The sequence below is a fragment of the Monodon monoceros genome, unplaced genomic scaffold (assembly GCF_005190385.1).
Source record: "Monodon monoceros isolate NGI ecotype Baffin Bay Population unplaced genomic scaffold, NGI_Narwhal_1 Super_Scaffold_3, whole genome shotgun sequence".
Taxonomy (NCBI): Eukaryota; Metazoa; Chordata; class Mammalia; order Artiodactyla; family Monodontidae; genus Monodon; species Monodon monoceros.
This window is the reverse complement of record NW_021703780.1, coordinates 55,119,970-55,147,332: the sequence shown is the minus strand read 5'-3', so window position 1 is coordinate 55,147,332 and position 27,363 is coordinate 55,119,970. Positions and strand designations below refer to the sequence as shown.

The window sequence follows — 27,363 nt, the reverse complement described above, 5'->3', positions numbered from 1 at the left end:
TGCTTATGAAGAAGAGCTTTCCCATCTAAAGATTATGAAAATATTCAGCACTTTCTACTAATACTTCTTCTTCTTCTTTACATATAATTTTTTCATCCATCTATTTTTTTCTAAGTGAGGTACAGGTTTTCCGTAATTTCTTCCCAAATGGATAGACAATTTTCTTCATTTATTGTGAAGGAGTTTATACACCTCGATTGTTTGGGGTGATTATTTCATCAGATATTTCTTCTGCTCCCTCCTCTCTATCCTCTCCTCTGGAACTCTAAATATGTGTATTTTGTTATGCTTTATGGTGTCCCCAGGTCTCTGAGGTTTTACTTGTTCTTCTTTACAGTTGACCCTTCTTACCCACAGGTTCTGCATCTGTGGATCCAATCAACCACAGATCGAAAATATTTGGGAAAAAAAATTCCAGAAAGTTCCAAAAAGCCAAGCTTGAATTTGTTGCCTTCCAGCAACAATTTATGTAGCATTTACATTGTATTTACAACTATTTATTACATAGCATTTACTTTGTATTAGTTATTATAAATAACCTAGAGATTATTTAAAGAATATGGTAGGAAGTGTGTAGGTTATATGCAAATACTATGCCATTTTATATAAGGGACTTGAGCATCCATGGAGTTTGGTAGCCATAGGGCAGTCCTGGAATCAATCCTCCACAGATACTGAGGGATGGCTGTATTCTCTTTTCTTTCAGTTCTTTTTTGGTTTTGCTTGTTTGTTTACTGACTTGCCAGGACTATTCTGTGGAGCCTGTTTCTCATGAAGTGTGTAGCCTCTAATGTCTCTGCTCGGTAATTTTTTCTACACTTGTTTTTATTTTTAAACCTGGTTTCCTAGAGGTTGTCCTGGATCAGTATAGCTTAATGATCAGTCAATGTTTGGTCAGAGGCTGCACAGAAATACCTTGATCCAGTAAGGCTTCCACCCTTAGCCGATGGACCTGTGTGTGGCTTGGGGAATGCATTCAAAGGTCAGGCAGTTTATAAGTGTGCCCAAGCTTTCACTTGTGGCATTCACAAAGCCTCATATTGAGTCAATTGATTCTCTTGGATCTTCTAGGGAGACAATAACGTTGTTTGCAATAGGGATACTTTGGTTTCTTTCTTGACAATAAAGGTTATTCATTTCTTTTTATTCCTATAACATCCAACACTGCTAAACTGGAGAGACAAAAGCAGGAACTCATGCCTCCACTCCGCAGGTGGGACAGCTCCTAATGTTCCAGCATCAGGTTGGAGTTTTCTATAGGTTCTGATAGGGAACCTTTGTCAAGCTGAGGAAGTTCCCTTCCATGCCTTCCTTACTAGAAGTTAAAAAAAAAAAAAAAAGTGGATGTTAAATTTAATTTTTGACTTTTTAGAAGCCCTCATCAAGACAACCATCTGGTTATATCATCTTTCATCCCTTAACTATTAATGGAATGAATAATGTTAATTTCTTTATGGAGAATCAACCTAGCATTCCTGGATTACATCCTTCTTTACTCAGGATAGATTCTTCCAAAAGGAATTGATTTGCAAACATTTATTTAGAATTTTTGTATCTGTTTTCAAAGTGAGTTGGCCTGCAGTTTCCTTTCTTGTGTTGGTGCCCATTCTCCATTTCTAGTTTTGGAATCATGGTTATGTTAGTATCCTAGAATGAGCTGTTCCATCTTTTTCTACTCTCTCGAGCAGCTTATATAACAAAGAAATGATCTGTTCCTTGAAAGCTTGGTAGAGCTTACCTAAATAGCTATCTGGGTCTTGTGCTTTTTTAAGGCACAAGTCTTTGACTACACTTCATTTTTCTTTAATTATATAAGTTTCAGGTGTACAGCATTATAATCTGATGTCTGTATACTACTCATATTTTTTCCTGAGGTAATTGGTCTAGTTGGATTTTTTACCTCATAACACTTCTTTTAGGCTTTTTATATTTGTGGGCATAATATTGTGAAAATAATATCTTATAATTTAAAAATCTTCTCCATGTGAGTGTAGTTCTTTGATCATTTCTAGGGTTGTTTTTTGGCATTACCACTCTTTTTCATTTCCTGATCAAATTTGCTGTAAGTTCATCTATTTTACTGGACAAAAAAGCGCCCCCGTTTTATTGATGTAGAATACTTTTGATTTTTTTCCATTTCACGACTTTTGCTTTATCTTCAATGATATCTTCACTTTACTTTCTTAGAGTTGAATTTATTTTATTGTCATTTTACTAGCTCTTGCTGTCAATTTAGGTCACTTATTTTCAGTCTTTCCTGTTTTCTGTATATGAGTAGTGACATTTTCTTCTGTGTGGGTTTTGTCTACAGCCATTAGTTTTGATATGAACAAGCTTTCACTGTCTTTCATTTCTAATTTGTTTATCCCTTCCTCTTTGATTTCTTTTTTATCTAAAAAGTAAATTAAGATGGTGTTTAAAAATTCCCAAGTAGTTCTGTTTTTGGTTGGTTGTTTGGCTAAACTTTTGTTGTCAACTTCCAAGTTTATTGCATTGTGGTCTGAGAATGTGGCTTGTATTACTTTTACTTTTGAAATTCTATTGGGATTTGCTCTTGTGGTGCAATACGTGGGTAATTTGTGAATGTTCACATATGTTTGAAAAGAATGTGCATTCCCTTATTTACATACTAGGAACTCTACTAATTGCTCCATATACATTAACTTCTTCCATCCTCACCATGTGAAGTAGATAGTCCATTTCACAGAGGAGGAAAATAAGCTTGGAGAATTTAGGTGACTTCCTCAAGGTTACCAAAAGCTGGTAAGCAGGCAAGTACTAATGAAACCCAGACATTCTGACTCATTTTGGTCTTTCTCTAAGAGATCACAATTGTTAGCTGCATTATTCAAATACTCATGATTTTTGAGGAAAGTGTATTAAGTTTTCCTGCAGTAACTGTGAATGTGTAAATTTCTCCTTGTTTTTCTGTCAGGTATTACTTTATATGTTTTTTATAGCTATGTGATTGGTTATATAAAAATTCATTTATATTACAAATAATCGTTGGATTGTATCTTTTTTTTTTTTTTTTTTTTTTTTTTTTTGCAGTACGCGAGCCTCTCACTGTTGTGGCCTCTCCCGTTGCGGAGCACAGGCTCCGGACACTCAGGCTCAGTGGTCATGGCTCACGGGCCCAGCCACTCCGCGGCATGTGGGATCTTCCCGGACCGGGGCACGAATCCGTGTCCCCTGCATCGGCAGGCGGACTCTCAACCACTGCACCACCAGGGAAGCCCTGGATTGTATCTTTAATCATTCTGAAATACACTTTTTGGGCCCTGTTTAACAATTTTTTGCTTCAATTCTATTTTGTTTGTTATTAATATTCTTATGCCTGTTTTCTTTTTGTTAGCATTTGCCTTATTTTTTTTGAATGCCTTACATTATGGGTCATTTTTAAAGGTGTGTCTCTTACAAGTAACTTATGCCTGGGTCAAAAAAAAACCACATCTGAAAGTCTGTCTTTCACTAAGGCATTTAATTCATTCTCAGTTATTCTGATTATTGATATATTTGGATTTATTCTTGTCATCTCATATATATATACATGTAAAAATTTTGTTTCTCCTTCACCTGCTTCTTCATGAGTTCTTTCTTTTTAAGTGCTTCTTATTCTTTAGTGGTTTGGATGTCCTACATTGCTTTTATTCTTCTAAGTTGCCATTAAAATTTTTGCATGTTTAAACTTTATTTTTATCAAAGCCTTGAGTTGATTGGTACACAAGCTTTTCCCCCAAACAAGACAAGAATCTTGGCTTGCTTTCACTTCCATCTTGCCAGCCTCCTAACTCTTATATTGAGAGCATTTGGATCTTCATTCCAGATTGTTAAAAGTTTAACTGGCCTTTTTTGGGTCTTTTTGTACTACATTCTTGAGAAATCCCTCAAGTTTCCAGTCCACTACTTTATTCTTTTATATCCATTCTACTACACAGCTAATATACTAAGGTTTTTATTCGAATGATCAAAATTTTAAATTTACAAAACTCTTGTTTATTCTATTTCATGGGAATACTGTCTTTTTGCATCTCTCTGAAGACATCAGTCTTGTTCATTCTAAAATCATCTTCTGTTTGCCTCGTTAATATACCCTCTGGTGTTAGTTATTCTTTTGATAGCAGTTGGTGCCTCACTGTCCTGGGGTAGATGCTAAGTGGGTGATTCTTGGTGGTCTGCTCATCTTCTGTCTGTTCTGTTGACTGAGTCTGCCTCTGGTGACTGGGGAGTGGGCAGTGCGCCCAGGAGGGGTGTGCACAGTAGTACAGGGGGAAGTAGGTCTGACTACAAACCCAGCTCTATTACTTACTAGCTGTGTGATGTTGGGCAAGTCTTTGAGTTCTGGTTCCTTAACTTGGGATAATGACCTTACCTTATGGAGCTGCTGTGTGGATTAAATTTAACAGCACATAAAAAAAGCCACTAAAGCCTCAGGACAGCACTAAGTGGTATTCATTTTTTGTCAGTTATTCAGGAGAAATTTTTTCACTCTTTAGCCTTTGATCAAATGTGATCAATTTGATGGTCCCAGCACCGCTTTCATTAAGCAGATCTGTCTTCCCCAGATCATCCTTGGGGAAAACAATTCAGTCCTCCATTTCTAAGTTTAAGCTATTGTGTGGTCACTGATATATCAGGTGCATCTTTTCTTCATAGGGATATGGAGATCCTCATCACAAATTAATTAAGGTTCCAGTATCAACTGACTCATTTTGGCAGAAATTAGATCATGGGCATCCCTGTCTGGTGCACATGCACTGGCGGGGGGGAGGGGGGAGGTTATAATTTACTAAGATATAAGTCTTGCCACCAACTTGGATATTCTAATGAATACTGGTATTGATATTGTATTGATATCAATATCCTAATGGTACCCTATGGCAAAGTTATTGATGTGTCTCCTTGGAATATTATCCTTCATTCCCACCCAATTTTACTTCCTGGAAATCATGTCAGTTCTTTAGAATCACTGCCCAATAGTAGGGACAGAACAAACCAGAGAGGTAAGCCTTTTCAGATAGTTTTGCAGAAGGAAGAAAGAAGGGTATGGTATTTATTTCATGTTTCTTCTAGATTACTTTTAGAGTTTTTTGAAAGACCCAGGACTTTCACCTGGAATAAAGTTCCAGCCCTTCGCTCTCTGTAAGTCATTTATGACTTTTTTCTTCCTGCATATTATTAGAAGCCAAACCCCTAAGCCTCCTTCTCCAGTGTCAGAAAGTTGCTCGCAGACAGGTTTTCAGTGTCAACACCTGAAGCTTGAGTCCTGAGACGACCTCCCATCCTTTCCCCTGAACCTTCATCCCCTGTGAGTAAACTTAAGTTTGGAGCAGGATCCCACCCAAGTTCAAAAGGTCTTGCCTTCATGAGCCATAAAGCTTGACACATGTGCTACCTTGGCCCTCTCTTAGGCCTGCCTGTGCTCAGGGTCTCTGCTAAAAGGCCCATCTCTGCAGCAGGCCCACAACAAAGTGAGGTCGTTACATTTTCCAGGCAGGTTCCTATCAAGCTGTGTGAGAGAAGCTGTATCCTCAATCCAAACAGGAACCTTCTCTCAGAAGCGAGTGCCTATGGCTTGCCTCACACAGGTAGTCAGGCCCACAGAAGCCACTCTCCCCTGCAGCAGCCTGATCATTTGCCGGCAACGTCTACGACGTGTGCTTAGCCTTGGGGAGCAGGGCGCCTGGCCTTCCCTAATCCTAAGTCAAGAGACATGAAGGTGCGGGTCCATGAGCAAACACAGATGATACACCTCAGAAGGAATGATGCACCCCAGAACCTCACCAACTGTCACGGGAAATGACAGTGGTTTAGCACTCCCTGTCACACTGCCAAGAAATCCATCTGCTGTACGCCCTGCAGAAGGCGCAGAGAACAGTCACCTTTGCCTGTATGTATGAGAGGTGGGCAGAGAGAATGGAGAACCAGCTAGGGCCTCCACTGTACTCCTACACATGCTGACCACTCCCTCCGTCTGGAATGATCTCATCACGTGTTCTCCTGGTGAACATCTACACATCCCCTAAGCCCTGACTCCAAAAGCCTGCTTTGTGAAGCATTTGCTGTCCCCTCTCCAGGGTGGGGTCCATACCTCTGTACATCCCTGGGTCTGGGTGTGCCTCCATGACTGCATTTGGTACATGGCACTGCAATTACATTTCACAGATCTGCCTCCTGCTAGACTGAATTTCTGCCAGTGTTGCATGATTTATTCCTCTTAGTAGAGCCTGGAACGTCATTGGTGCTTTCTCTGCCAGTGTTTGCAGAATAAATCAAGGATGATCTAGCACTTGTGATGATTTTTATTTTTTTAATTAATCTTTATCACTTCAACTATCAACATGCACTGTACCTCTGGGGGAAATGTCTACTCTGCTATAACTTTTAGTTATTCATCTTTATTTTATTTATTTATTTATTTTTCGGCCACACTGCGCGGCATGTGGGATCTTAGTTCCCCAACTAGGGATCGAACTCGGGCCCCCTGCAGTGGAAGTGCGGAGTCTTAACCACTGGCCCGCCAGGGAAGTCCCTGTGATGATTCTTATTTTAGATGGGCCGGAGAAGTCTGTCATTCTTCCCCTGTCTCACTCTCTCTGTTATTTTCATGGTCCTCCCCACTAGGCCTCCTGATGGTCTCTAGGGTCGTGGTGTCCTGCCCATGCTTTGGCTGTGCTGTGGGGAGTCGAGCGTCCCCACAGGACTCGGCACAACCCCAGTGGGTGGCAGGCAATGGAAACTGCAGGTCGTTCCTCAGGCCACCACCAAGGCTGTTTCTAAATAAAACACAAGCAGGGTGGTGGGGCTCGGAACACTTGCTCTAAGGGAAGGAGATCAGGAACCTCAGCTGGGTGGACATAGAAAGGAGTCTCACTGCACTAGGCTTCCTATACTAATCTCTCCCACGTGAGCAAAGACACTCTCCACTCACAGGCAGCTTGACCTCAAAAAACACCTCGGGAGAACAAAAGACTCTCTGGTGAAACGTAGAGGCAGGCCTGTCCTGTCCAGGGACCCTGGCTGCAGCCCCAGATACTTCTGAATGAATTCTGAACCAACAGTTAGAAAACTGTGTTGCAGAGTCGGGGCCTTAGGTGGGGTGATAGCTCAGACCCGTGGGGTCAGCCAGTATGCCCACCCTCAGCAATCTATACAGATGATGGATACCACGGGCACTGTTGAAGGGAGAGAAACAATCTGAGGGTCCCGTGGTGTGTGGGGAGGGATGGCAGATATGTCCTCTCTCAATGTCTGCTCTCTGCTCCTGGGCTTCAGCTGGCTGAGGAGGTAGCTGGCTCCTGGCTGCCCAGGGGCCTATCCAAGACTAGGGGATGGTGGTGGCTGAGGTATGGGGGGATGCCACCAGGCCTCAGGGGCCCCTCCTAGTGTAATACAAGGAAGGAGTACTGGTTTCTCCTAATAGGAGTGAGTCTGACTTGCACCAAACCACCTAAATACCCAGAACAAGAGCCCCACTCTATTCAAAGTCCCGAAAGGCCAGAGTGGAGGACGTCACGAGCTGTATGACCTGCCCCAGTAGGCATTCTCGGGCGCTGCTGAGCAAGGGAGGGGCCGAGGCTGGGAACCTGGCTGAGCTGCAGGACGCCCTTGCTCTCAGCCCTGTGGGCTTTAGGGTAGAGGGTGTGCTGCCCACCAGCCTCTGAAACAGTACCTGGGACTCTTGCCTCATCACTGCATCCATCATGCACTGGCTTTTACACTTCTAGTCTCATCATCATTCTGGTCTCCAGTGATGACTGTCCATGAGAACACAGTGCTTCACTACTTGCTTAGTGAGAATTTGCCAGTGAGTTTGATTTTTCATACCACACAAACGCCAAGGGCCTCAACACGGGCTGGAGTATCCAAGCAAAGGCTTGGCTGTCCTTGAGAATTCTGTTACATACTTTTGAAAATTCTCAGTACCGTATTGAAAATCCAAAGGGTCTGCTTCTCAGAACTCAGAGAACGGAATGCAGGCAGCTCACAGCACTTGGGTTTTCGAGAGTCCACTCAGCTGGATGATCAGTCAGGCAGTTCTGCAAATCGTCAGAAAAACCACTTCTCATGCCTTCCCGCCAAGCCAGCTATTTATAAACACGTCCCAAAGTCCTTTCGAGCGGCTCCTGCTCGGTCGGATGATCAGTAAAGAGAAAAGGGGGTGGACTTGGTGCTGAGATACTTTCAGAATCTGAGTGACTTACATTTCCTGTTTTGCTCAATAAATAATTTTGCCCATGGGGGAGCATTTTTCTCTACAACATTATAGATGTTTATGTGAACGGCTTATAGAACATGCTCTGTGAGGAAAGCATCCCTAGCTGTGGGGACAAGGTGGAGTGGCTGGTGAGATGAACATTATGTAAGGAGGCAGATGGGAGCATGTGGGTGGCGGGAACCTCACGCTAAGCTCAAACCGTGGTAGCTGTAGGTGCAGAACACCAGGGGCTTTTCTACCGCTGTTTCAGCAGAGCGCCCAGGCACGGACACTTTGTGGAGCAGGAATGGAATACCGTGAGCAGTGGGGATGGCCAAGCAGGCAAGCCAGGAGGGGCACATATTCTGCGTTCAACATTTCCCGTGGTCCAGGGTTTCAGCCCATGTGACCCAAGAAGATAGCAATGCAGGAGACCACCATCACCATCACATGATGCTTTCTGAGCCTCCTGTGGGCTCAGATGTGTCACATGCCATGGGTCTTGCTGCCCTGATTTTCAAGCTATCCATGGAGAGGCTGTCCCTTTGTCTGGCTAGCTGTCCCTCAAGTGCCCATGCAAAAGGAACAAGTCAGTGGTGCCCTCAACGTGGACCACACTCCCTCTCCTTATGTAGTGACTCTCTCAACCATCAAGCACCCTCCCTCCCAGGAGGGGTCACCCTCACGCCCAGCCACTCCAGACTCTCAGGCACACTGAGGCGATTTATATCACCATGAAACTTTTCCTGAATTCATGCAGAAAGAGTAAATGACTCTTTCTTTTGTTTTATACTGTGGGTTTTTTCTTTCAGTTCAATATCAAATATTGATTGAGCATATAATATATGCCAAGCATTGCATATAGGAGGCCCTGGAAATACAGCAGTGAGCAGACAGAAATCCCCATCCTTATACTGTATGGGGCCAGGAGGAGGCAGATAATCTGGTCAAATAGGGAAATACATGGTATGTCAGCTGGTGATGAGGGTGATGGTGAAACACAAGCAGGAAAAGGGGATGAGGGGTGCTGGGACAAAGGCTGGTCAGGGAGGGCCTCTCTGAGGAGGTGATATCTGAGTAAGCACCGGGAGGATGTGAGGGCGGAGGTCACGTGGCTCTCTGGGGAAGGGCGTGCTGGGTAGAGGGAAGATCCAGTGCAAAATTCAGGAGGTGGGAGAGTATCTGCCATGCTCTAGGGCCAGCAAGGAGGCAGGATGACTGCAGTAGAGAGAGTGGCGAAGAGGAGGAGGAGGAGGAGGAGAGGTCAGAGAGGGGCAAGAGACAGGCTGTGAGGCTGGCTGAGGTGCTGGAAGAATCTGCGGGGTAAGTGAGCCACTGGAGGGTTTTGAACAGAGGATGACATGACCTGACTTAGATTTTGGAAGGCTGGCTCTGCCGCTGGGGCAAGAACAGATGGCAGGGGTGCCAAGGCAGGAGCAGGGACCTGAGTGAGGGGGCCACTGCAATAACCCAGATGACAGATGACAGTGCCTTGGGCCAGGGTGCTGGCAGTAGAAGGGTCAAATGCGGTAATATTCTGATTTGTTGAGAGGGCAGAGACATCAGATTTTCTGACAGATCAGATGTGAACTGTGGGGAAAAGGCGTCAAGGGTAACTCAAGCAATTGGAAGGACTTAGTAGCTGTTTGCTGAGATGCAGAAGGTCATGGGGGGAAGCAAGTTTGAAGGGATACTGTTGAGAGTTCAGCTGTGCAGAAGACTGAGATTCCTGTTGGGCATCCAGGTAGAGATGGCCTGAAGGTAGTTAACTGTCAAAGTCTGGGATTCATGGGAGAGATCTGGGCTAGAGAGAGAAACATCTGGTGTCATCAGCACAGACTGAATATAAAGCCATGAGTCTGGGGGAGATCTCTAAGATTAAGGATGGTAAAAAGGAGACCCTGGGCCCTGTAGAAGTTGGGGAGATGAGGAGAAAACCAGTGACAAAGGAGAAGCCAAGGTAATGTGATGTCCTAGAAGCCAAGGAGGTGGGCGGAACGATCATATCCTAGTTGAGAGAAAATCATCTACAGCTGACTTAGGATCAAGTTGAATGGCATATTCTGCACATGACCGTGAGTTTCAACATATACTTCTGTCTTATGAACGAATCCTTCACCCTCCAGGCATCAGTGGCCCTATGAGAATCTTTATGAGTGCTGGGGATCTTCCCCTTAGAAAAACACATTCAGATACGCACAAGACTACAGACAGTTGCTGGCGGTTCCCAGAGCCGGTGAAGTCCATCCCAGAAGTCAGGTTCATAACTGACGCTTGCCCATCCCCAAAGAGGTCTTCTCATGGCATGAACCAAGCTGTCTCAATGTAGAAATCCAGGTGTTGCAGGTCTCCTGGCTTCTCCAGGTATGTTTCCAAAGGTAGAATGAGTTAACCTTTCTGGGCTCTTGGGTGGAATACAAAATGTGAATGGGCTGGCTTGAGCCTGAAAGCAAGTGTGAAAACAAATGAGAACTCACCACCATCTCCTGCACATGAAACATCTCAGCTCCTCCAGGTGACAGACGACTGGGGAAAGAGATGCTGACAGATGACCCAGGAAGGGTGCTTGGCCCAGTGTTATAGACCTGTGGGTATGAGACACACACGGCAAGTTTTAATAGAAATAGAGATCTTCATTTCACGTCCTGCAATATATACTCTAAAATCCTTTGAAATGGTACACAGAGATACGGAAGGATACAGAAACTCATGACATGAAGTGAAGTGAAATATCAAATGATGAGAGATTTCAATGAAATAGAAATTTTTCAAATATGCATTTAACATCCCCAAACCTTCAAATTACCTTCTTTCCCTTTAGCATTTTCCTGTATTCTTCCAGCTAAAAATTATATTTCTTTTTACACACCTGGAATTTTACTCATAGACTATTACACTTGGTGGGGATTCAGAAATAATCTAGACTAGTATTTCTGAAACTTTAACACATATCAGAACAATCAGATGGGCTTGTCAAAACATAGATTGGGGCAAGGTCATGTCCAGAGTTTCTGCAGTTGTAGGTCTGGTTGGGAGGGGGTGGGTGGAGGCTAAAGGATTTGCATTTCTAATGAGTTCCCAGGAGATGCTGATGTTGCTGGCCCAGGAAACATACTTTGAGAACCACTTATCTGGTCCAATGCCTTTCCTTTTACAGTTTGAGGTAACTGAGACCCTCTAAGAAAAAGTGGGTTGTCCCCAAACCAAATGACCTAACTTACAGAAAGGGCTGTTTTACTATACTATCTAGCCGGTTTGGTTTCTCCATAACTTACAGCTTATCACTTGCTAATACTGTTTGATGTCACCTGTGCACCTCTTTTCTGTCCCAGCATTTGGTCCTGTAAACTTTACCCCTCTCATTCCCACCACAGTCCTCCTTATTTTCTGTTTCCAGCAGCCCATTATCTCCTGAGAAATGAGAGAAAAGATGGCGGCCACAAAAAGACCGATACAGGAAAGGAGATGGAGCAAAGGCTGAACATGAAACTGAAGGAAGAAATGGAAGATGAAGGAGAGTAAAAAAGATAGGTAGATGTGTAGAGATAGAAAGCAGATTAGTGGTTGCCTAGGGCTGGGGGGAAGGGGGAATGAGGAGTGTGGCAGGCAGAAGAATGGCTTCCCAAAGATGTCCGTGTCCTAATCCGTGGAAACTGACTATATTACATGGCAAGGGGGATTTCAGGTTGCTAGTCAGCTGACTTTAAAATCGAGAGATGATCTTGGATTATCCAGGTGGGTGCAATGTAATGGCAAGGGTCCTTATATAGGGAAGTGAGAGACAGAGTCAGAATCAGGGAGATGTATTGTGAAAGAGATCCAACTGGCCATTGTTGGCTTTGAAGATGAAAGGGGCCATGAGCCAAAGAATGCAGCAGCCTCTAGAAGCTGGAAAAGGTAAGAAAACAGATTCTTCCCTAGAACCTCCAGAAAGGAATGCAGCCCTGCTGACACCTTGCTTTTAGCCCAATGAAACCTTTTCAGACTTCTGTCCTCCAGAACTGTAAGATAATAAATTTGGCACAAAGTTCACAGTAATTTGTTACAGCAGCAATAGGAGACTAATACAGGGAATGACTGCTAATGGGTATGGAGTTTCTTTTTGGGTGATGAAAATGTTCTAAAATTAGATTATGGTGACAGCTGCACAATTCTGTATAAACAGAACTGTGGAAAAAGTCATTGCATTGCGCACTTTAAACAGGTAAACTCTAAGGTATGTGTCTCAAAGATGTTATTTTTTAAAATTAATTTTTATTGGAGTACGGTTGCTTTACAATGTTGTCTTAGCCTCCGCTGCACAACAAAATGAATCAGCCATACACATACAGATGACCCCTCCCTTTTGGACTTCCCTCCCATTTAGGCTACCACAGTGCATTAGGTAGAGTTCCCTGTGCTACACAGTAGGTTCCCATCAATTGTCTATTTTATATATAGTATCAATAATGTATATGAGACATTATTTAAAAAAAAAAAAAAAAGATGGGTAGGAGCAAGAGAGAGGAAGAAATGAAACACTGCTTGGTGGCCTGGGGACTAAAGAGAGAATTCAGGGATTCAGGGCATCTCTGAAGCTGAGGTCAGAAGGGCAGAGCCAGGAGACGGGTTGGACAAGTCACCGGGTCTTCACACTTGACAGAACGTATAAGGATCTAGCTCCAGCAAGCTCTTCCCTAGAAAAGCATGTTTTCGTTTTTTGCAATAGTGAGATCTGCTTCAGAGAACAGACACAAAAAATGGTTGAGTGGATGAGCAGTTGTTGGCAACTCTTAATTCAGAAAGAACACAATTCACCGATAACAACAACCCTAAGGCACAAGAAAAGGAAGGAATTTCCAACCATAATGGAAATAGCTAATTGGAAGTGAAACGTGAGAGCACAGAATTGAAGAGAAACCTATTGACCTGCCTGGGAAATTTCAATAAAAGCACAAGTGGGGGGAAGAAAAGAAGATGATGATTTTGTTTTGCATGATTTCATCCATCAAAACCAGATGGATGGGAGAGCTTATATTACCTTATTTATTTTTAACAAATGTCTTAACGTCTGACTCTCTGCAAATGTTCTTGTGTAACATCTGTATTATTTTTCATCATTTTTCAGGTGAGGGAAATGACTGATGATGCAAAAAAAAACCCAAACAGCCAACTATCAATGGTCAACAAATTATTACATCTCTGTTAAGAAAACTCTGATGAAACTTTGAAACCAGGTCCAAGACTAATATCTCTGCCTTTCTCCCATCAGCATTTGCAGTGGAGTCTTTAAACAATGACGCAGCTTGTTGAATATTAGCTTTGAAAAGACACAGAAAAAATATCTTTATATGGAAAGACTTGTGCTTTTCTTCAGGAAGGATGTTGCCAGAGTAAGGAAACATAGAATTTTACCCATATCCGTGACCCCATTCTCCCCCACTATCTCTACCTTTTTCTGGGGGTCACTATCACCATCAACCTGGTCAGTGGCTTTCCTGCAGGATGGTCAGAATAATGACAGTTATACCAGAAAATTAGTCGTCAGAGAATTCTCCAGGAAACTGTCAGCTTTGCTAACACAAGAGGATTTCCTTCCAATCAATGACACACACTATCTATCTTTCAGATCCAGCCAACTTTCTTAATCCTGAACGGAATGCTATGTACTTCCTCAGGCAACTGATAATCACAAGGGTCATGCCAATCACTCATTTCTGGTGCCCCTATTCCCTAGCCTATATCTACGTTAGGATACAAGAAGAAAGCTCTTTGCCTGAATACGAAACTTTAAGCTCCCTGCAAAAATGCATTCAGAGAAACATGATGTAACCACATGCCCTCAGATTTCTTTCTTTTTTTAAAGAGGGGGAAAAGAACATTTTGTATATCTTTTGAATACATTTTTGTATAACTGTTATTCTTTTTTGCCTTCTCCTTTCAACATCTATACCCTCTTTTAAAAAAAATTTTATTTTACTTAAGTATAGTTACTTTACAGTGTTGTGTTAATTTCTGCATATACCCTTTTCATTACATGTGTCATTTGAATCCTTCTCAATGTTTTTGACTGTATATTTTATTGTAAGACACCTCCAAAAGTTTAGTTTAAGTAACTAAACTTATTTAATTTGTAAGTAATTAAAATTAAAATGATTTAAGTAAAATGAAATAACTCCATCTGGCCTTTATCTGTTTTCTATCCAATTACAAAAAAGCAACGGAGAAAAGGAAACTAATTCTGAGAAACAATTCAGAACCACTGAGGCCCTATTCCCAGCAATCACTCTAAGGTCTCAAAAGAAAGGCTAACCTCATCTTTCCCTTTTTCCCTGTAAATCAAACATAGAGTGTGACGGCTGGGGCTTAGCTGGCCAGCAGGCACCTCCTCTCTGAGCTGGGATGTGTGCTATCCATCATGGCTTTGGAGGCCTCTTGCCTGGGAGAATGCTTTGGAGAAAGGAAGACCATTGTTTGTGAGAGACCACAAATATTTCACTGCCTCCCTCTCTAGACCCTCACCCCATCTTTATTTGTCATCCCCTTGGTCCACCCAGGAGTGGCCACAGGGAAAAAAAATTTAATTATTTGGCCATAGCAGCAGATGCCAGAGCGGGAAACCATCTTCTCCGTGGGGAAGGGTGGAGGGGAGGCAGGGGAGGGCTTCGGGAGCTAGAGCTGGAGAGATGTGGGATGTGGATTATGGTACACAGTCTTCATCACTTCATCCCCAGCTCCTGGCAGGTGCTGAGCTACACAGGGGTGTCCAGGCAATGCCCGCCCAGTCCTGGCCCCAGCCCGGCTGCTCCCAGCTCTGTGCCCTGCAGCATGTCCTCTACCCCCTGGGCCTACATTTCCCACATTTGTCAATCGAGGAGAATGCCTGGATGATGCTCTGTCCCTCTAACTTTGTGTTCAAACACCCTCCTGTTGAATAGCACTGGCCTGAAGGGTCTGTACTTAGAGCAGGGCTCAGCAAATGATGGCCTGTACACCAGATCTGGCCCGCCACCTGCTTTTGTACAGCCTGCTAGCTAATATGGTTTTATATTTTTAAATGGTTGGGAAAAAAAATCAAAAGAAGATGAACATGTCATGATATGTGAAAATGATATGAAATTCAAATGTCAGTGCACACAGCTACAGTTTTGTTTGTGCATGGCCTATGGTTGCTTCCATGCTACAGAAGCAGAGTTGCAGAGTTGCTGGCCTGTGAAGCCTAAATACTTATCTTCTGGCCCTTTGCAAAAAAAGTGTGCCCACCCCTGGCTTCCAGAGGGATGCTGTCCTTCACGGTGTCCACAGTCCACACCGAGTGGACCTGCTGGACACAGTCCTTATGTGATGGAAGAGCCAGCCCTGTTCTTTGGGAGAGCAGCATGTTTCCCCTGGGGGAGTTCCCAACGCTCACACTGCTTTGCTCTTGTAAAACCCCACTTCTGAAAGGCTGTCCCTCTGTGGGAGGAGTGGGCTCCTGGCTGAGTCAGTGTGGAGAAGTCCAGGATTAAGGGGACATGGCAAATCCTTGAGGCTGCCCTGTCCACAATGTGAAGAATGATGGAGAACTGAAAGGGGTCCTTTGGGGCCATTTGGGCAGGGATGCTGGCCTGGCCTCAGCATTCAGAGCATTCATGCAGCTCTCTCTCCAAATACTGAAGAGCAGAGGGGTCTACACAGCAGAGTACCACACAGCAAAGGGATTAATTCTGCGTGTAATTATGGAAAACACACACACACACACACTGTTCCAGCCAACCAGGCTGGGAAAAATTTCTCTTGGAAGGAGCCTGGCCCTTTCGTTGTCTTTCATAGAAGGCACATCCCTTGGGCCCTTCCATTGGTCCCCAGTGACAGAGAAGGTCTCCAGGGGTGGATACCTGAAGGGTGACGTTGAGAGGCTGGAAATGACACTCCAGGTCTTCCAGCTGAATGAAGCTGGATGCGTCCACAGACTCGCCGTACACAAAGGAGGTTGGAGACATGATTCTGAAAGAGGAAAGCATGAAATCTGTCATCCCAACCCAGGGTCACTGTTACCCTGAGAACCCAAACATCTGTCCCTATTTAATCTAGAACCTGGCTCCCCACAGTGTCCTCCACCAAACGCTTCCCTTCTGGAACTGCTCCTTCCCTCTCCTGTAAATGGACACAGCCAGACCTACGCTTTGTAAACAGACATTTCCAGTAATGTCTTGTCATCTTAGGTGAAATCAATAAGCTACGTATACAAACATGTACCAGGATTACATTTCTAAAATGAGGAGGAAGACGATGGTAGCTTTGATTTCTGTTTTTTTTTTTTTAAACTGGATTATAAAATTACGCATGTTCTGTTTTGTCATTTGAAAAACATTTTGTGGATTGAAAAAGAGTATGACAATTTAAATGAATTATATATTTGGCATCCTAAGCCCCACTCTGTGACAAATTCATTTTAAAAAAATAAAGATTTTCCGACTACCAAAATTACTAGGAATTAGGTATTAAAAGTTGAGTCCTCTCAGTGATAGCCTTTTTTCTTCAGATTTCAAACACTGGCTACGTAAGATGTGATTAAGAATTCCGGTTCATTCTGTAGTGATGCTTTCAACGTTGCCCGCAAAAACAAACCCCAAGATTAGACAAAGCCAGACTTACTTAAATTCTCAGACAAACAATGGATTCTAGAGGAGATTCTAGAAGCTGCTCACTTGCCTAAACACAATAATGTAAGATTTTTGGTACCAAGTCTGAATGGATAGCAATTCACCTATTTTCAACTTAACGTATATTAGAGTTTGGAACTGCAGTGAGTTCCCAGTACCACCCAATGGCAAGAGCTGGTTCATTTAAATGAGCCCCGTCTTATGTTCCTGGAAGTATCAGCGGTTCACTCGTTTGTTTAACCGATGGCTTCGTCGGCGGGGGAGAGGGGGCTGGCGGGGGTGGGGGGGTGCTGTTAACACCTCACAACGAGGTCTCTGAGGGCTGGACAACAGGATCAAGTGAGCCTGTGTTTTCTCTTTCATCCCCCAAGGACGGGGCTTGGTCCTGGGGATATTCTCACTGTGCCTCTGAGGAGACAAGTAAATAAACTACAGGGTTAAAAATAGAGCCACGAACAGAGGCAAATCTGTGTTAATTTGCAAATATATTCCACCAATGCCTCATGTCTAAAGAACGTGATGAAAAACGCCAAGAGGCAGGAACGCCCACCGGAGACTCATTCCTGACACCCAGCAGAGTGGGGGAGCTTTGCAGGGATGGTTCCTTCTGCAACGCATTAACTTTTCTACTTCCAGCCAAGGCCGGGACCCAGAAGCACTTGAAAACTGAAAAATGAGAAACTTTGAACCTCCAGAAAGTTCAGCTTGCCTGTGGGGCAAGGGTTCAACAGGTCCTCATTTGATCTAAACTAATTGTGCAAATCCTTTTTCCACTATCAAAGAAGTATGTGCTCTGTTTCTGAAGCCGGAAACAGGAACTGACTTCTCATTTTTCCAGGCCTGGGTTTTGGCTGAAAACCACCCCGGGTTGTTTTGGGTGCCTGCCTGCAGCCCTGCTTTCCAACAATGCCAGCAGCATTGAGTGGCCAAGGACTTCAGCCAGGCAGATGGTGGGCCTGCTGTGATCGGCCCTGCCTGCTGGCTCTGCAGAAGGGTCAGAAACACGCAAAGTCAGCGGTGACTCCAGGCTAATCAGAAAGCAGCCCAGGCTTCCTGGGAGCCAGCCAGGGCACTGGGATGCATCTGGTCGTAACCTCTGGCCCAGGAGAACTTTGGCTAAGACTTTAATCCCAGGAATCAAGCTGCCTCCTATCCTATGACACTCTGGAGGGGTGGGCACTGGGAAGAGATGCATGGAAAGATGTACAGAATATTCAAAGAAATTATGGGGCTTATATTTGTCATCACACTTCTTGTGTTACCTACCAGGTGGGTGGGTAGCTGGGAAAGAGGAGAAAATCAGGGAGGAGGACATGAGTCACTGCAGCTAAAGCTTCATCCTGCATTTCAAAGCTGGGCAGAAGCGGAAGTGGCAGAGCTGCTGGCTCCTGGCTACACAAGCAAACATAAGAGAAGTACAGTGTTCCGCTCCAGGCAGATGTGTCCCGGCTACTCACCCAGTGATGGATGTGTCCACCTCGTGCATCAGCGGCACTGTCAGCGTGAGGGTGTTGTCATGCAGGGACTCTGAGCGCTCCATGTTGCCGCTGTGCAGGGAGAGAGGAGGGGACACTGGTCAGCACAGCCCGCCCACAGCGGGTGTCTCCCCTCCCTGCAACAGGTCTCCGTTCTGCACCTTTTTACCCTCAGCTCTGTTTTTGGTCCCTGTATGGCATCCCAGTGCCCTATGGTCTCAGTTGTATTCCCCCCACAAAGACATGAGTGGGGAGTGGAGAAGGGAGACAGGGAGGAAGGCCGGCAATCAGGGCACGTGATCCAGCAGGTCAGGGCTGTGGGCAGCTGGGCTCGGTCTGGCCAGGGAACTCTGGGAGGCAGCGTTGAGCACCAACCCCAGTCTCCCTAACTGAGGCCATGGGAGCTGATCCACTGACTCCTGAGGCCTGCTGGGGGGCGGGGAGGGGGCATTAAATCCTGGCACCTGCCCTATGTGCACAGGTGAGGGGGGGTGTGGCCAGAAAAAGCCTCAGGCAGAGAGGCAGGTGCTGGGAGCTGAGAGTTGTCCAGTGCGTGTGTGGTGGAGATGAGTGCTGAGAGGTTATGGGTGGGCACCAACAGTGTGTGCTGCTTCTGCAAGGCTTGCTCCATGTAAAATGGACCAGCAAGGTTAGGGCACTGCAGCTGGGAAGGGGTCTGCTGGACTTTAGCAGCTATTTCCCATCTACAGGCATCACCCATCATCCACTGACAACCAAGCCCAGGAGAGAGGTCCTGGCCAACCCCGTCCTGATAAATATCATGGGAGTTCCTGTTATGGAATTCTGGCTCCAGCAGGTTCACATACGGGCCTTCCCCTTGGGGTGAGGAAGCACAGAGTGGGGAGTCTTGCAGGGTCATTCTGGAAAGGTGAACACAAGAGGGCTGATGCTGTTGAGGGCTACCATGTGCCAGGCACACTCCTCAGCATGACTGAGCTGGGTCCTCAGAGTAACCCCGGAGGGAGGGGCTCACCCACCACCGACAGGTAAGAAGCAGCTCAGACAGATTAGGTAACTTGCCCCAAGCACCCACAGCAACCAGGACAGTCTCCAAAACCAGGGCTTTTCCACTGTGATGCCTTCATACCAGATTTGGGGGAGTGAGGGAGGGGAGAAGGAAGAGGGGAGGAAGGGACGAGGAGGAGGAAAGGGAGGAGAAAGAAGACCTAGTTTCCCTTCACCACTTTATGAAATTTCAAACATGAATTGTGATCATTATTGTAGGGAAGCAACCACCTTGGGAAAAAGCACGGCTACTGGGTACATGGTGCTGAACCCAGCACCTACACTTGGTTCTACCACACAGAGTGAACACAGGGTCCCAGTTGAAAGCTAAGTTCACCCTCCAGGGGTGGAACATAAGAGTCCCCAAGGCCTGCTGAGATTGGACACAGCTCATCTGCACCACTCCCCACCCATCATTCCCTGAACCTGTGCAGAGTTCCTGCCGGCTCCCTGCCCTTCCTCCGCCCCCACTGCCTTCCTCTCCTCACCAGCGAGTGCTGAATGCAACCATACTTCAACAGCTCACATCCCCTCTCCTCCTCTCTCCTATTGTTCTGAAACAATGGTGCTCTGTGACTCTGACCCCTGACTCCTCATCTGTCTTCCGCATATGGGGTGAATCCATCACGGTTTACAGAAGCAGCAGGATCAGGTGCCCACCTGGCCTCACTTCCTTGCCCTTCCTTTCCCAGAGGGGACAATAAAAGCTGTACAATCACTGCTCAGGGCAAACCAGAGGTGACTCCTGAATGGATGGGAGGATGGCAACGCCCGGGCCTGCTCCCTCCCCTCACCCAGCATCCGGCCAGGTCTGAGCAATTGGTTCCTGATGGAAGCGCCACCCCGTGCCCTGCCATTTGTCCAGCCACCTGTGGCCGCTGGCAGCTCTGGCCCAACAGTCTCATCTGTCATCGGGTGACTGCTCCAGACTGAGTGAAGTTGCAAAGTTGAGATAAAGAGGCTGAACATCAAAAGGCCCCCAGTTATTCTGCAAGCTTGTGACTTGGGATAATTCCCATGGTCTGCAGAGCCAGGCTGCTGAGACAGGAGCTCTTGAGAAACTGTTTAGTCTCAACTTACTGTCCTCCTAAATCCACAAGTAGGCAAGAGATCTTCAAAGGGTGGGGACGGGAAGAAAAGGACGATTGGTGGCTTTCAAGATAAGGAGCTTTAAGGATCTTTCCGTCACAGTAGGGAATCAAGTGCTGTGGGTGCCCTCTGGGACAGTAAGACCAGATTTTCACCAAAGTCTGCAGAGAAATGGGTGCCTGAAATATTCTGCTGCAAGTTTAATAGATAACACAGCTTCCTAAACATCTGTGGTTCAAGAAATTAGAAGATTCTGATATTTAATTATTTAAGCGACCAGTACTAGGTGTTCCCTAATGCTATATAGAAACATTAATGTACATAAAGGGATGTTCTTTAATTAAGTTATTAGCGTTTTCTTATATGCCCAGCACTGCATCTGGCAAATAGTAGGTGCTTAACAGATGTGTGCTGAGTGGAAATGTGCCCAGTATAGAGTAAGGGACTCTACAGAGTAATCATCTGATGGACCTTTAAAAAACATCCCAACGCCCAGATCTCACCCCAGACAAATCAGATCAGGGTCCCTGTAGGGTGGACCAGGCATCGGTAGTTTTTAAGGCTCCCAGGTGATTCCAACGGGCACCTAAGATCAGAACACCACTGGTCTATGGACATGAGATTCTAGTAGATAAAGTTTCTGCCATTGTGTTGTTTGCTCCCCTTCTCTGACACCTCTGATTAGCCCTAAATGGGATTGGGAAGTAGGTGGAGTTTCCTCTTTTTGACAAGGGAAAGTCTCTTCCATGTCATATTTCCTGCCCAAATGTTCCTTCCCATGCATATCAGCTGCTCCAGGTGTTGAGAGACCCAGACAGCACACTGATAGATCTGCCCAACAATGGCGAGTTTTCTGTGGTTTCTAGAAACAGCAGGAGAATGAGAATTTTCAGGTTGGAATAAGCATCTGCCCCCCTTATTAAATCCAACAGTCTTGTGCTCTGTGGGCAAGCCATTGCATTGTATCACTCCCCTCTTCAGAAACTTTCAGTGGCTCCCCACTGCCTGGGGAATGCAGGTGAGGCTTTCAAGGGCTTCCGTGGACCAGCCCAATCTCCTCTTTCAGCCTCATCTTCCTTCTACTGCCCTTGTATGTCCCCCACCCTTCCTCTGAGATGGTCAGGAATCCCCAATGCACTTCAATGCCCACCAGTCACATGGGTGTGACAGAGTAGGCTGTGCCATGCACATCCTCACCACTGTGCCTAAGCTTCTTCAGCCCAAAACCAGACTCCTCTGTGTAAATGCCACCTCCCCAGTGAAGCCCTTCGGGATTCTGGCAGTGGGAACAAAGTCTACCTTCTCTATGCTTTGCGTTTCTATTAGATCACAGCCATGCTTTATTGTAAACGTGAATGATGTGATATTGAAAATAGTGTGAATAAAAAATAATTACGTCTTGCATGATTTCAAAGCTGGCAAGCTCAGACAATTGTCATCTGTGTTGAAATGCTATTATTCCTGTGGCAATGCTACCCTGACAGACAGCGGGAGCCATGCTGCACTGGAAAGTTGTGCAGGAGTTGGGGGATTGCTGGGCTGTATTTTAACATTCACTGTGGTTCTTATTTCCATCTGGTTTGCATGTCCTATTGCAAATATGTAGGATATAATTAGTGTTTGTTAAGTCCCACTAGTGCTGAACTAAAGGCCAGAAAGTCATCGCCTTTGGAGTGGAGGCTGGATATGACAACACAAGGTAAAGAGGGTCAAACAACCACTGTGACGTGCTGTGCTCTCATTTTTAGGAGAAAGAACATTTTCTAAGATATTAAGAAAAATGCTAAAAAAAAAAAAATAGAGAAAGCAGCATTAAATGCAAAAATATGCTACAGTGGTGGTGGATTGAAGGGCTCTGAAAATGTACACTTCCAGCTTCACAGTGGTTCCCAAAGGAAAATTAATCTTAATTCTTTGAGTTTTAAATAACATTGAGACTGAGGAAGGACTCCAGTGAAAAAATAAAACAAAGCCTCGTTGAGTGTTTGCCCCACCAGTCCTGCTGCTGTCTACTGTTGGGTTGTATTTGTTGGGGCCTGACCTGAACCTCCCAAATGCCCAGTGACTTCAGGCTTTGGGGGCAAAGCCATTAATTAGTAAGAGGCAAGAACGGACCAAGGGTGATGCTGAAAGATTCAGCACTTGGGAAGAATCTTAGTCTAACCTTTGACGAATCGGTGTTTTTGTGAAAATTCAAGAATCACTCAGGCTGGGGTGAGTACGATAGGGTGTTAAAATGTAAGTTTTGGCTGAGGCATAATTGATGCCAAAATTCAGAGGAAAGCACTAAACCAGGATTTACTATGTCTGGTGGCAACAACCCAAACTATAATGTCAAGGATGTAACAGAGTCGGGAAAGGAGGATTCTTGGAGACAGATTTTGGAGAAAATGGTTTGTGGTCAGGGGAGGGTGACTGCCTTTTAAGTTAAGCTTCAGGGGACCTTGATCAGGACAGTCAGATGCAGGCCCAGGAGATGTAAGGGGAGGGGGCTGCTGGCTTTCCCCTCCTGACTCCACAAGGATCACCTGCCTTTCCAGAGACTGTCAGGGCAAAGATTCCTGAGTGGGATCTACAAGCAAGAGCCAGGGTAGGGTCACCTTTGGTCCTGTCCCAGGGCACAGTCTGGGCAGCAGGAACTGAAGGCATCTTTGGCCGCCTAGAGGCTGAGGTTGGAAGATGTGGTGAGGGAGGAAGCACAAGTGAGCCTCCCCAGTAGTGGGAGGGCGGAGGGGGTCCCCAAAGGGGAGGAGCCAGCTCTGCATACCCAGACTGAGTGAGTGCCTGCAGCAGTGCCTGGTAAGAAAGACCTTTCCTGTTTGCCTTTTACCTCTCACAACCTGGGGGGCTCTCAGGAAAAGGGGGAAAGGGCCAGTAGAAGCACCACTGCAGGAAAGCTAGACTATTCCCGGAGAAAGACTATTCCCGGAGAAAGGCTTCCCTCCTGCAGCCTTGCCCTGGCAGAAGGGGGGAAGCCTTAACTTGAAATCAAGTTTTGATTATTTCATGGGACAGGAGACACTTTGATTATGGATTTGTGCATTTGCTTTGAGGCTTGAAGCAACTACAGGAGCCCAAGAGAAGGGCTTTTACCAACTTTGGTCCCTGCTGTATCTGCCCTTGTCTCACACAGTGGCTGGTTGTAGTAAGTGCTCAAAGGTTTGTAGAATGAGTGAGGGACAGTGCCTGCCCTGGGCTGTTCTGCCCTACTTCCTGCACTGAGCTGTGTCTGCCTCTGTCTCTAGACTGACCCTGTCTTGATGAGGTTTGAGATGGAAGACTCTCTCTCATTCATTCATCCCTGCTCCCTCTCAGCTTCTGCTCAGTGCTTTACACTTGATGGACATGAATGCGGTTGAGAGGAGTGATCCAGAGCCGGACCCCTTGCTCTACCTGGGGGTCAGATAGATGGCTGAGCCGGCACCTGTTATCTTGAACGATGGGGCGCATCTGAAAAGTCCGGGAGATGACCTCCTCTTTCAGAATGTGGGGCCAGGAGCTCCTTCTCAGTGCCCGAGGGTGCAGTCCTCCTTGGAGGAAGTCTTGGGTTGAGCACCCTCATTTCAGAGGTGACCATGTGGGTGGGGGCCTTAGTTTTACAACGCTTAGCCCCTTGCCTCGCTCTGCACCCCGGATTCAGTGGGTCTCCAGTCTTGGCCGCATGCTAACCTGTGGCTGCACAATCGCCTTTCTCTGGTTGACCTGCAGCCCCTGGTTTCATGGTCTGCTCATCTAGCGTCTGGCCTTCCATTTTCCCGGCCTCCATTAGCCATGAGGTTCCTGATTTTGTTATCTCACCTTTTTTTCTGTGGATCTTGCCTGACCTTGGGCTTCACAGTGTTTGGGTTCAGATCTCCAGACCACCTCTGGGATAGACTCAAATCCCTTGGCATGAAAGTTTGTCTTGGAGATTAAGGCAACTAGAGATGAGACATGATAACTGAATGCCTGATCCTTTATCAGACTCTGGACCAGTAAAAAAGTGGCTACAAAGTCATTTTTGGGAAAACTGGAACATGGACTAGAGATTAGATAATAGCATTGTATCAGCGTTAATTTTCCTGAATTTTATAACTATACTGGGGTTATTTTAGAGAATGGCCTCATTCTTAGGAAACACATGGAGATACTTATGGGTAAAGAGGCATGATGTCTGCAACTTACTTTCAGATGGTTAAGTGGAAAAAATCATACATAGAAAGAGAATGATAAAATAAATGAGGCAGAGCGTCAAGACTGAGTGAATCTGGGTAAAGGGTATACAGGAGTTCCTTGCACTATTCTTTGCAACATTTCTGTTAAGTTTAAAATCATTTCCAAATAAAAATTCAAATAAAAAGGTTGCCTTGGGTATCCAACCTATACAGTCAAAGCTTGTATCTCCCTATTCACCCACCTAAGTACCTCTCCTTCCAGCCCAGCTATCGGCCAAGGGCTACCCAGATGGTACTTCAATGCACCTGTGGATTCTGGCTTGTGGAGGCAGCTCATGACCCCAGAGTCTCTCTCAAGCACCCTTGGCTATACTGGAGAGAGAGAGGCAGGAGCACAGTCCTGAGGGAAGACATCACTACTGCACTGTCCCCTTCCCTATCTGTCCACTCAGCTCCTAGGACAAGCCCTCTCTTGAGGACCATCTCTTGGGGGCCTCCACCAACAGGCTTGGCCGGGCCCTCAGGCTGCAGGTGCCCTGTCCTCGCATCAAGGGATGCTGGGGTACATCCATGAGAAGCCAACGACCACAGAGGACACTTGTGAACTAACCAACCACATAAGCTTGGGCTGGAATCCTGACCTCTCCAGGCCTGTCTCTCCTCAGCTGTAAAATCATTTACCTCTGACTGGATGAACCCCTAGTCCTTCCCAGCTCTCTCTGAGCTGGTGTCTGCACAAGCGGAACTAGACAAGCACCATCCTTGAGAGACCCGATTCTATGCAGCGGTTTGGGGCTTTATCACTGAGCGGTTCCTTCCTCCTCGGTGTTTTGGGCATCATCATCAAAGCATGACCAGGGCATGACCTTTCTTGGTCCCATAAATATTTCATCTTTGGAAAAAATTTAAATCCCCCTTACCTCTGAGCAGTAACGATGAAGCTAAGAACTTCCTCTTCCCCAGACAGGTGGCTTGTATCAAAGATCACGCTGAATTCATACTATGGGAAAAGAAAGTGACATTTGGCATCAGCCAGCATTCCAAACTTAAACACTACAATCTTCTGCAGTTTATGACCTCTGGGTGCTCATTTGCACGGCAAGCTTTATTCTGTGTGCACTCCTCTCTGACGGTCAGGCCAGAGATACAACTTTAGCAATAAAACCCAGAGCCCACTCTGGCGAGAGGCACGCTGTTCTTTTCAGCAACTGAGGTTTTCGTTAGGAAGCGATACGCTTGAACTCTTAAACCAGGACTTCCTAAATTTCACTCACACACCATCATCCCAGTTTTTGCCACATCTGCTTATCATACCACCTGTGATATGTACTTTGTATTTTTATTGCCTCACTCTTGCTGTTTAAAGACTATTTTAAAGAGAAGAATTTATATCACTATCACAGATGGGAATCCAGGATCACTTGCCATAAAGAGGAGATCATCATAAAAATAAACATAATGGAAACAAAGGGATGTTGAATTCTGTTGCCTGCTGAAGGCTCTGGGCCTAAGGTCTGCTCTATTTTGATAAAAGGGAGATTAACGACTGATAGGGAGGTGTTAGAGATATTGTAGAGCTACCGGAGAATTTCTCCCACAAAAAGTTAGGATTGAAAGAGTGTTGAAAAGGTAATAAATTTCTGTTAGAGTCCACATGGTTTAGTGCTATGTCCATGTATCACCTAAAATCATCTCATGAGCCACCCAAAATCATCTCAGGTACTCCCAGTGGTGGGCACCCTGTGATTCGGGGAACACTGCTCCAAGCAAATGGTTTTCACCATATACACACTGGGCAAGTATAGGAATCAGGAAGGACCCCTTGGGCAGGGCTTATAGAGCCAGGCCCTACCACAAACTATGTGATCTTGGCCAAGATACTCGATCTCTTTGCTTTTCAATAAAAAAGAAGAGGGTGGACAAAATGATCCTTAAATTCCATCAAGTTCTGAGAGTCTATGACTTATTTAATATCTAAATATTTGTTCCTTTATGACATCATTTCGTTCCTTTATGAAGAATTCTAGGCAATGGTCTAACTTTGTAACACTGGATTCTACTGAACTGAATGCTACCTGAAAGTAATTAACACTGGATCATGACTTTGGACCATCAACTAGAGTGGATGCTGAACATCCCTTTCTAGACAGAAATTTCTGTTGCAGTGAGACCTGTCAGCTTACAGTGAGGGTGGGGCATGGAGACAGGATAGGAAACAGAGCTGGAGGAACCAAAGGAAGGGAAAGTCAAGGGTCTCATTGCAGCAGAGAGTCTGAACTGGCAGGAGATCTGAATTAAACCCTCTAAAGATCAAAGTGAGGTAAGAAGCAGAAGATTTGGGCACAAAGCCAAAATGAGAGCCAGAGGCCTGGGAGAACAGACGGTCAGGCACCGGGCAGGCTGGTCATGAAAGACAGAAACATACGGCCAGCGAAGTAAGCAGATAGTGTGGTCACGAGGCTTAGCAGGTGGTCTGGAGCCTGATGACCCACAGGGTCTGAGGGCAGGGGAGGACAAGCTGGGTTGTGGATAGAGGGAGCCCCATCCCTGCTGGGTCGCTTCTGGGGCTTTCTCCAGGGACTCACCCCCAGAGCCCTGCCTCCAGGACCAGCCTTGCTACAGGCCTTCACTTCTGCATGTGGAGGAAGGCAGTGACATTACCAAGCTGGAAAAAAAATCCAACATCCATACTTCTGTTGGCTCTGTGACTATTTTGAGAGAGAATGAATTTTAACAAAATTTAAGGCCCCAGAAGTCAAGATTACTTTATTTTCATTGTATTCATTTATTCACTTTCT

The 27,363-nt window shown here is 45.5% G+C and overlaps 1 protein-coding gene across 1 annotated transcript in view; it reads right to left on the bottom strand.

Annotated features, from left to right (window-relative positions):
• Positions 1-27,363, bottom strand: part of ITGA9 (integrin subunit alpha 9) — a 348,367-nt gene that overhangs the window by 48,987 nt on the left and 272,017 nt on the right. The window contains exons 20-23 of the mRNA XM_029244105.1: positions 25,486-25,565; positions 18,279-18,368; positions 16,054-16,162; positions 10,675-10,782 (exon numbers count right to left, since the gene is read on the bottom strand). Coding sequence (XP_029099938.1) covers positions 10,675-10,782; positions 16,054-16,162; positions 18,279-18,368; positions 25,486-25,565 — 387 coding nt within the window. The remainder of the gene's footprint in view (positions 1-10,674; positions 10,783-16,053; positions 16,163-18,278; positions 18,369-25,485; positions 25,566-27,363) is intronic.